At 44.1% G+C, this 11131-nt stretch overlaps 1 protein-coding gene across 1 annotated transcript in view; it reads right to left on the bottom strand.

Annotated features, from left to right (window-relative positions):
• Positions 1 to 2645: 2645 nt before the first annotated feature.
• lrch1 (leucine-rich repeats and calponin homology (CH) domain containing 1) overlaps positions 2646 to 11131 on the bottom strand; it is an 85806-nt gene continuing 77320 nt past the window's right edge. The window contains exons 17-20 of the mRNA XM_078286006.1: positions 9607 to 9716; positions 9315 to 9452; positions 8779 to 8856; positions 2646 to 2936 (exon numbers count right to left, since the gene is read on the bottom strand). Coding sequence (XP_078142132.1) covers positions 2646 to 2936; positions 8779 to 8856; positions 9315 to 9452; positions 9607 to 9716 — 617 coding nt within the window. The remainder of the gene's footprint in view (positions 2937 to 8778; positions 8857 to 9314; positions 9453 to 9606; positions 9717 to 11131) is intronic.

Below are 11131 nucleotides of genomic sequence, written 5' to 3'. Positions count from 1 at the left end.
GTTACTGGAGTTGCAGCGGACTCAATGTTTTAAATCCCATTCAACATTACCGAGAGAGCAGTGCTAATCGTCTACGTATCAAACCCTCAAAGATAAACAGCTTAAGAAGACTAATATATTTAACCTTATACAATATAATTCATCTAGTGTCTATAGCCCTTCAATGTTCTCCAGAAACCTCCAGAAACAGTCACTTTGCATATCAAGATACAGTAGAGTTGGTTGTTGTGAATTAAAAGAAGAAGTAATTTGTAGCCAGTATCGTCCACGTCCGGGTGCTTGAAGAGGAGAACTTATGAAAACAAAAATAAATACACAAACTCCACATTTTTCTGCAGTTTCAAAACATCATAGTACTCAAACACCATACGTTTATAAGTTTAAAAAATGATTAAAACAAATTAATACTCAAAATTACTTCTAATAACCTGAAACCGATTTAAATAATCAAACTAATGAAATATGGCTTCCATTTTCTCCCTACCACATCAAAGTACCACATTAAAAGTTAAAAAATATTAAGTGTATGTGCCGGGCGGAGGAATGATGAAACACTGAACTGCACTCAGGAAGCATGTGCTCGATCAGTCACTTCAAGTCGATAACTGTAGTTACTTTCGACAAAACAACTACAACTTTTAAATGTACTGGGAATCATTTGCGTGAAGATCTCATACTGTATTTGTATATGATGCAGATGAAGCCTATCAATAAGATATATTGTGATATTTCTGGAATGAATACACTGTGGGAACAGGAATAACTGAGACCGTCCTTCATCCTGGGTCTTGTCAGCTTCCCTGAACACCAACTCTGCAGTGTGTGTTAAGGTATCATGAGTGTCACAACAGGGTTTTTAGGAGACTTAACCCTCCGGCGGCCATGTTGGAGGTCCTCAGCACTTTGGCAACAGTGGCTGAAACATATGACTTGACCGTCTCAGAATAATTCAGTAGACGTGATTCATTTCTGTGCTGTTTTGAACTGATCATTTCACTGCTGATACATCTAATCGATTTTGTGTTTAGCTAGGTTAATGTCAACCAATTGTTAGCTACAGTAGCTAACCATAGTATCTGGTCAGCTAACATCACTGTCTTGTTGTTAACACATCTGATTAGCACACTAGCTAACGTATCTAGCAGCAGCTAGCGTTAGCGTGTTCACATTAACATCAGTGTGTTTGCCGGCTAGTTAGCTAGCTAACAGTTTGTTCAGGTTAACTGAGCTGACTCTTCTCAAGCTACAACTCAGAGTGTTTTGGAGTAGAGACTAGGGCTAAAGACAAGACAGTTTACTGTGTCACAGTAACCAAATCCACCTTATCACACTATTCACTTTTACTGAGAACGTTACTGAATGGATCTACAGCCACACCACAACAAGCTGACTCAGCTGCTCTCTGTTTCTAGCTGCTTCGTAGAGATTTAGACTTTATTTGCATACAGCCAGATCTTCAATGGACCTCCATGATGGCGCCAAACGTGGTTGCTAGGAGATTTGTGATGCAATGTTTGGAGAGGAGTTACAAATGTTTGCAAGGGACACACCGCCATGTTGGAAAAGGTTATCGTCTCCTCCTCCATGCCAAAACCTGGTGGCTCTATGCTAGGCTGTACTGTGCAGAGTATGTTTTACAGGAGAATTTGAACACCCTGCTACCAAATTTGCTTTGTTTTGTCAGGGAAGAGGAGGCAGTAATGTCACTTTGTTATCACTCATCCAACATGGCGGTATCTCTCTCGTAGCCATCGGTAACCATTTTCTAAACATTCCCTGACAGGCCTCGGTGGATTGAATATGACAGAGTTTTGTTGTTGATCTGTGATTCAGTTCCCATGGGTCCGACGGTGAGCAAAAGAAGAATTCGATCCTAAACTTTTTCAGCCCAGGACCCAAATGATATGGTCTCATAAATAAAGCACCTGTGTCCTGGGCAGATAAAAGTCTCCCTGCTGTGCGACACGTTGATAAGACATCAGTGAGTCGATGACTTCAAGTAACCTACTGCTCCGTACGTCCGGTTCCCCGCAGAGTTTCTGTGTCATTTTATTGCAAAAACACAACACTTCTATGAGTCGGTATTTTCCCCGGCAGGAGGCGAGGAGAGCGAATCAAACAGGGAGGAAGATAGTAGAGGAGGACAGGCGAGGGAGAGGCTGCGAGAGGAGGGAGGCGTTGGCTCATGCTAATGCTGCATTCATGTCATATGGGACGGACGGTACATACGAGCTTCCGGCTTCTAAACAGTGTTCATGTTAGATTTAAAGTACTTGGAAACTCAGGGTTTTGGCGATGGAGCCCGATTTCTCTGACTTTCTGAATGCTGACATCACCAACAAGGAAATACCTGAAGTCAAGTGTAGGGAACGATGTATTTCTAATAAAAAATGAGTCATTTTGTGATCACAACTCTTAAAACGCGATAGCAGGACACAACTACTTTTTGAGTTTTTGTTTGTCATGTTTGTTAATGATCAGAAGTAACGAAAACTACTAATCATGAAAACTAAAACTACAATCATGGCTTTCTGTTGGTTTTTTCCCACGTGACATGAATGCAGCATAAGTGCAGAATAGGAAGGAGGAGCCTGCAGAAAGGGGGGCGGGGCTGGCAGGTGATTGACAGGACGCCGTTGCTTCAGTTACGTCAGCTCGCTCCAGCTGTAGGCCACGAACAGCAGAAGTAGGCAGAAGATGTGCACCAGGCTTGAGCCAATCAGGTCCCAGATTTGCCAGGCCGGAGGCGGGGTTTGAGTGGTGGCAGTGACCAATGAGGGAGCCTCTGACGCCCCGGAGGCGGGGCTCGGAGTTGGGCTCGCCTCTTCCCGCTTCCTGTCTGGAGGGGGCGTTTCCAAGGCGACCAGCGCCCGAACCGAGGCGCGAACCGGCCGCAGGCGGCACTGGATGATGTCATACGGCGAACAGAGAGAAGACTGGCGCCCCCATGAGGGAGGGAGTGAGGGAACGAGGGAGGGAAGGAGGAAGGGAAGGAGATAACAAGGTAGGGCAGGAGGGAAGGAAGGAGGGAGGGAGAGAAGGAGTGAGGAGCCGAGGAGGGAAGGAAGGATAGGGAGGGAGGAAGGAGATAAGGAGGGAAGGAAGGGGGAACAAGGAAGGAAAGGAGGATGGAACAAGGGAAAGGGGGAGGGAGGAAAGGAAGGAGGAGAGAACAAGGGAGGGAAGGGAGGAGTGAAGGAAGGAGGAGGGATGAAGAGAACGAGGGAGGGAAGGAAGAAAAGAGGAGGGAAGGAGGGAACAACGGAGGGATGGAGAGAAGGAGGAGGGAATGATGAGGGAAGGAAGGAGGAGGGAAGAAGGGAATGAGGGAGAGAGGGAGGAGGAAGGGAACAAGGAAGGGATGGAGAGAAGGAGGAGGGAATGATGAGGGAAGGAAGGAGGAGGGAAGAAGGGAATGAGGGAGAGAGGGAGGAGGGAGGGAAGGAAGGAGGAGACAAGGGAACGAGGGAGGGAGGGAGGTGGCAACAGAAGAGGGAACGAGGGAGGGAGCGAGCGATAGAGGGAGGGAAGGAGGATGGAACAGGAGAACAAGGGAGGGAAAGAAGGAGGAGAGAAGGAAAGAAAAGGAAAGGGGAAACAGGGGAAATATTTACCAAGAAAGGATGACAAGGAGGAACAGAAAAGCAGAGGAAGGGAGGAGAGGAAGAGGAAATGGTGGGAGATGAGTAGAAGAGAGGGATGAAGTTAAGGGGAGAAAGAGGGAAAAATAGACGACAAAAGAGACAGCAGACGGAACAAAATCATGAGAGAGGAAATCGAAGAAGAAGAGGATTAGAGCGAGGGAGGAAGTGTGTCATGATGTGATGACAGAACCAGAGAAGAAGAAGGAAGGGAACAGACAGAGGTAAACAAACCAGGAAACCAAAAAGCACAGAGGGAGTTAAAGATGATCCAGAGGAGATCGAGAACAGATAGAAATATGAAAAGTGACAAAAAAATAAGAAGGAAAATGAAAATAAATGGAAAAAAATTGGAATTGGAGTGCAAATGAAAGGAAGAACACCAACGAAGAAGAGGAGAAAGACGTGGTGCGATCCAGCCGGAAAAAAACAGAGAGAAAAAGAGAAGGCAGGAGGTTAACCAATGGGCACAGAGGTCAAGGGTCACAGACAGAGTGTCCATGTGAGCGGGAGGCGGGGCGGGGCAGGTGTGAGTTACCATGGCAACCAGCAGGGATGCTTACTGAGAGGATGGAGAGAGACGGGACCCACTCTTTCTTATGCTTCTTAGAAGTCGCCATACATTTCTTCCCACTACTTTACCTCTGCTTTACCTCTACTTTACCTCTACTTTACCTCTGCTTTACCTCTACTTTACCTCTACTTTACCTCTACTTTACCTCTACTTTACCTCTGCTTTACCTCTGCTTTACCTCTACTTTACCTCTGCTTTACCTCTACTTTACCTCTACTTTACCTCTGCTTTACCTCTGCTTTACCTCTGCTTTACCTCTACATTACCTCTGCTTTACCTCTGCTTTACCTCTGCTTTACCTCTGCTTTACCTCTACTTTACCTCTGCTTTACCTCTACTTTACCTCTACTTTACCTCTGCTTTACCTCTGCTTTACCTCTGCTTTACCTCTACTTTACCTCTGCTTTACCTCTACTTTACCTCTACTTTACCTCTGCTTTACCTCTGCTTTACCTCTGCTTTACCTCTACTTTACCTCTGCTTTACCTCTACTTTACCTCTGCTTTACCTCTACTTTACCTCTACTTTACCTCTGCTTTACCTCTGCTTTACCTCTGCTTTACCTCTACTTTACCTCTGCTTTACCTCTACTTTACCTCTGCTTTACCTCAGCTTTACCTCTACTTTACCTCTGCTTTACCTCTACTTTACCTCTACTTTACCTCTACTTTACCTCTACTTTACCTCTACATTACCTCTGCTTTACCTCTGCTTTACCTCTGCTTTACCTCTGCTTTACCTCTACTTTACCTCTGCTTTACCTCTGCTTTACCTCTACTTTACCTCTGCTTTACCTCTACTTTACCTCTGCTTTACCTCTACTTTACCTCTGCTTTACCTCTACTTTACCTCTACTTTACCTCTGCTTTACCTCTGCTTTACCTCTGCTTTACCTCTGCTTTACCTCTGCTTTACCTCTACTTTACCTCTACTTTACCTCTGCTTTACCTCTACTTTACCTCTGCTTTACCTCTACTTTACCTCTGCTTTACCTCTACTTTACCTCTACTTCACCTCTGCTTTACCTCTGCTTTACCTCTGCTTTACCTCTGCTTTACCTCTGCTTTACCTCTACTTTACCTCTACTTTACCTCTGCTTTACCTCTACTTTACCTCTACCACTACTTTACCTCTACTTTACCTCTGCTTTACCTCTGCTTTACCTCTACTTTACCTCTGCTTTACCTCTACTTTACCTCTACTTTACCTCTACTTTACCTCTGCTTTACCTCTACTTTACCTCTGCTTTACCTCTACTTTACCTCTGCTTTACCTCTACTTTACCTCTACTTTACCTCTACCACTACTTTACCTCTACTTTACCTCTGCTTTACCTCTGCTTTACCTCTGCTTTACCTCTACTTTACCTCTACTTTACCTCTACTTTACCTCTACTTTACCTCTGCCTCTTCTTTACCTCTACTTTACCTCTGCTTTTTCACTGTATCCATCCCTCTATCCATCTCTATCTATGCCAGTTAGCGGATGCTTTTATCCAAAGTGCCTTTAAGCCACACAGAGACTGGAAACTCTGAACCTAGTAGTTTTAGTGTCTACCAACTGAGCGACCGCAGTATACTAAACTTCATACGGACTTCACGTGGTCGCTGTCGGGTGAAAACCCTGTAACCCTGTTTTAAAAGAATTTTAACGAGTAACTAAACCCTGGACCACTTTTGAGGGTTTGCTGCCATCTAGTGGTTAAAAGTGTGCTATTACAATTGCCATCTGCTATTGGCTGATCTGTGGCGCCAGGTGATGTCACCACCTGTTGTACTCTATAGAAGGTGACATCACCTGGTACCAAAGATCAGCCAATAGCAGATGGCCATTGCAATAATGCTTTTAATCATTGAATGGCAGCAAACCCACAAAAGTGATTCAGGGTTTAGTTTTCTCTAACTTCCACTGAAGGATCTCATGCTCCTCCCCTGCGTTTATAAAACGCCAACCAATTAGATAAACTCAAAAATGCCTGGTAACAACGAGGCTGTTTTTCTTAGTTGACAGTTAGGAGATACAAAGTTTTCACCCAACACCAACAGATTCAGAGTGCTGTGCCTTGTTGAAGAGAGTCAGGCAGTTTACTGTGGTTTATCTCCTGTTATCCAGAGTGCCGTACAGTTCCATAACGCTACACAGGGAGCTGAACCTCGACCCTGTCATGGCTGCCTCTCTCTCTCAGGAAGCAGCCCATGCTGAGGTGTGAAGGGAGCAGAGCAGTGGCTGATGGGAGTGCCAGTGCGGTCAGCCGGCCTGTTAGCTTGCAGAAGCTGTTAGCACGTTAGCTTGCAGAAGCTGTTAGCACGTTAGCTTGCAGAAGCTGTTAGCACGTTAGCTTGCAGAAGCTTTGCCAGTGCAGTCGGTGCAGAACAGGCTGCAGCTGGTTAGCACAGACAGGCTCAGAGCAGCAAGCAGCAGCGATGGAGTCCAAGTTCACTCAGATAAAGTTGATCAGCTCTAACACAGTGATGATGTCACATCAGACCAAGGACCACAGACAGCTTTTGTTATCCTTGATCATTTCAAGGTACATGTAGATTTTTGATGTTTTACAAAGTAGAGTAAAGGTAAGGTAAAAAAAAAACTAAAAAAAAACTGAACTGAACTGACACTGACATTTACTAATCTAAATTAATCAAACCTAAACAAAAAAAAGTACTGTAAAAATTACAAAATAAAATTAAAATAAAATTAAACATCAGATTTAAAGTACCAAGCCAATGACAATATCTCTTTGTGATTTTAAATAAAGTACAATGTAAAATACACTGTAAAAAACAGTGTAAAAAAAAACCTTTAGTGTAAAATCTATCCATATAAAGTACGAAAGTTACAAAGAAACCTCAAGCTATGACAGAAACCACAGTGATAACCAGGTCAGATCCTGTGTGTGTGTGTGTGTGTGTGTGTGTGGTGTTTGCTAGTTTACAGACGTTGCCAGTGAACTTCTGCATGAAGTCTGAGTGGATAAACACATAAAGTGGAACTTGTACCGCTGAGTTCTCTGAAGCTTCTCTGGTCTGGACAGAGAGGCGGAGCTGCTTCACCCTGCAGTGACTCACCACGCTCTAATTATACTTCTACTGTAAATATTAAGACCGCTGATTTATGATACGCTATTTAAAACTGTGCAGAGGTGGATCTCTCTGTTACAGGCAGAAAAGAAAACATACATGCACACACACACTCCCACACACAGATATTCAGAATGTATGCAAGATGGGTCCACTTCTATGATGACACACACACACACACACACACACACACTAAACTAAGTCAGCAGATCAGTCGGCTCACTTTCAGACTAAAAGGAGCCGGGTTACAATCCACAGGCCAAAGGTCAAAGGTCGCTTCATGAGGCATGGAGGAAGCTCAAAGCCAGAGGCAGCGATGATGACAGCGATGATGCATCAGAGTTTAATGCTTTAACATAATGACTGCTGTTTAAAGGGGGGGGGGGGGGGGGGGGGGGGGCAGAGGTTCTGGGACGAGGCTGGAGGGGTTCAGGTCTTAAAGTGGAAGGACTCTTAAAAATATTTAAATATTGAAAGTATTTAATTTGTTGTATTGACTTATAAATGCTATACTGCTGTGGTTCTGAAAACCTCCCAGGCGGTCATGAGATGATTTTCTAAATCTATTTCTAATATGCAAATTTCTGAATTTTTTTTTTTTTATCCTTGAGATAAATGTGTTTTTTCTTGTGACAGCGTCTAGGCTTCTTTTAAATAATCAAGCAAATGAGTCTGAAAACAGAAAATAATCATCATCATTTGGCATCACACAGGGATGTGAGCAGATATTGTTTTTGTTTTGTTTTGGCCAAAAAAAAAGGTTGAGAACCTCTGATGTAGAAAATATTAAATCTCCAGCGTTCATCCCAGCTCCAGTGCTTTGCTGTTGTTGCTCCCACTGCTAATTTACATACTAGTGAATATCATTAGTGTCCTGCAAAAACCCTCTCACTTTCAGCTTGTATCTCACCACAGAGGAATGTTCTCCTTGATCCTCGGACCAAGACAAACCACTGACCATAAGAAGTTAAATTAAATGTTCATCAAAGTGAAACTGAAAAGCTGATGTTTGGGAGACAGAAGGTTTTTTTTTTTGCAAGACACTGATGAGGAGTTTCTACACCGGCTTCACCTCTGATCCACAACCAGCCAACTGAAGCACATTCAGACCAGGTGGAAGACTCAGGATCAACTTTAACTACGTCACATTTCAGCTGATCTGGAACCAGTAGCAGGGGGGGTGAAGTTGCTCTGAACTGGGGGCGGTTTAGTGACTGGGAGGTTGCCAGTTCAAATCCCTACTTGAAGAATCTCCCTCAATAAATAAAGAGTAAAAAAAACAACAAACAGAGTAAAGACCAGATTCCTTGTATTTACTCCTAATCTAAGAAGGGAATTTCTTAGAGGATACTGGAAGAAATCATTAGAAATTGGAAATCGACCCCCAGTTCAGTGTGTACTGTGTATGGCAACTTAACTGTATTACTAGAAGCTCTAAAGGGTAAAAGGGGGGGGTTGTTGTGGAGGGGGGTGGGGCGTGTCTTACCTCTGGGACGCCCATCTTCCTGCAGGCGTCCAGGAAGTTCTCCACATTTCTCCGACACTTGGCCATGCTGAGTTTAGGCTGGAGGAGAGGCACACACACACACACACACACACACACACACACAATATATATAAATAACTAGTCCTGCTACTGAATTGTTTTGAAGTGAATCTCTTTCTTTATGTTTATTAAACCTTTCAGTCTGAACAAGTGGAACACCGAAATCCGGACGGAGGAAAACAAAGAAAATAATACGATTACTAATAATTGTAAATAGGTGAAAAAAAGTGAGACTAGTTTTTTATATATAGTCAGAATCTGCTTTGTCGGCGTTCCTTTATGTGCTAGAAGTGATTTTCAGACTGTTCCTCCAGACGATGGCAGTGAATGGAGAGAGAAACAACAGATCACAGAATCACTGATTTGGGGGTTTTATCATGGAGGAAGAGACACAACCCAAGACTCTACCAGAGGCACACAGAGATTTAACAAGCTGTGTGTGTGTGTGTGTGTGTGTGGGGGGGGGTCAGACGCACCACGGCGGGCGAGGGGACGTGGATGCTGCCGACGGAGCGCGGGCGGATGTGATTGGCCAGGTGGCAGAGCACGACCCCGTCCATCAGGGAGGAGCCGAGGTCTTCAGGGAGCGCCACCTTCAGCCTGCTCTCTATGCTCTGCGGAGGGAGGAGCACATTCTACACTTCAACACTTTTCAACGCCTTAAATATTAGACAATCTGAGACTTTTTCAGACTTTATAAAGGTCCCACAGACACCCTGACACACACACACACACACACACACACAGTCAACGAACGGAGTGTCTCACGTCTCGGAGTTGCTCCATCAGCTCCAGCTCTTCTCTCAGCTGCTCCATCTTCCTCCTCATGGTGAACTGAGGATCCACCGACTCCAGACTCTTGTGGCTCCGCAGGAACACTGCCCCCCCGCAGGAAAACAACAACAACAACAACAACAACAACAACCATGAGACAGGCAGATTTAGACAAACTGTGCGTTCATGTGCTATCAGATATATCAGACAAACACATTTCCTACTTGGAAATCTCACATGAACGCTCTGCAAAGTCGGATCATTAAGTCAGAAACTCAGAAACTTGTTGACCTTTACCTTCTGAACAAGGAGAGAAACAAATATTATGTTTTGTGTCTGTCAGCAGTAAGAAAACACACAGATGCTCCTTTATTGCAAGTTTGTTGTTAGACAAACTAACCTCACATTTGTCTGAATGAAGTTTGTCTAATTAACTTGTTAACCTGCAGGATTAGAAAGTTAGCCAGAAAACTGTGAAAAATATTCTGCTATAACTCAATGATACTGATTTTAATTTGAAAAAACAAAACTTGAATATTAGGTTTAGGAATATGCTTCAGTCATGCATGTTGATGAATGCTAATAATAAACAACATTTCAGAAGATATAGCTAGTTAGCTAGCAAACTGACTAATCCTGCTTTGTGAAATCCCTCTGGTTTGATTTTCAGACAAAATATCACATGAATGCGACTCAGCAGCCGACTGGGAAGTCTCAGATGTCGGATTTTCCCAGCAGCACTTGAACGCACAGAAAGACAGATCAAAAACACTGAATACATGTAGATCCAGGCTGCTGTCTGCACTCTGGTTGAGGTTTTACTCTGGTTATCTGTTTACAGGAACCCTTGATTCCTGTAATTGATTGATTGATTGATTGGTTTCCCTGTGACTGAGTCTCCCTGTTGTCTCTAATAAACAGTTAACAGAATCTCCTGTCTGACTGAGCAGCAGGTTACTTCTACTACAGGGAAACAAATGATGATCCCAGCAGTTTCCATTACAGGACGGTCTGATCAGTCGACCATCCTGCAGCTGAACCACCCACAGAATGAGAATCACAAACAGAAGGACAGAAACGCACACGCACATTACACACATTACACACATTAAACACATTAAGCACATTAAACACATCTATACTCAGATATCCACTGACACGGAAAAGCCTTCCTGCAATAAAAGATGCAGGAGATCTTACATAACTGCACATTCACATGCACTCATGCGTTCTGAGCACTGTGCAGGTTTAGCAGCCGCCATTGTTACAGGAGCGCTCATGTGCAGGGCGGGGGAGGGGTTGGCGGGGGGGGTGGGTGGGTGGGGGGGGGGGTGGGGGTGGGGGGGGGGGCTGCATTTACAGACAAACTGCTGCTGCTTTAAATGACAGAAGTGTAAAGCCAGGTTTAGACATGAAGGTAAAGAGAGCAGGTTGAAGATAAAGATGAGAGAAGAGAGTTTGTGACTGGAAGGTTGACGGTCCAAATCCCAGACTGGACAGACTAGATACAGATAGACTA

Source organism: Centroberyx gerrardi, chromosome 10 (assembly GCF_048128805.1).
Source record: "Centroberyx gerrardi isolate f3 chromosome 10, fCenGer3.hap1.cur.20231027, whole genome shotgun sequence".
NCBI lineage: Eukaryota > Metazoa > Chordata > Actinopteri > Beryciformes > Berycidae > Centroberyx > Centroberyx gerrardi.
This window is presented reverse-complemented; position numbering and strand designations above follow the sequence as displayed.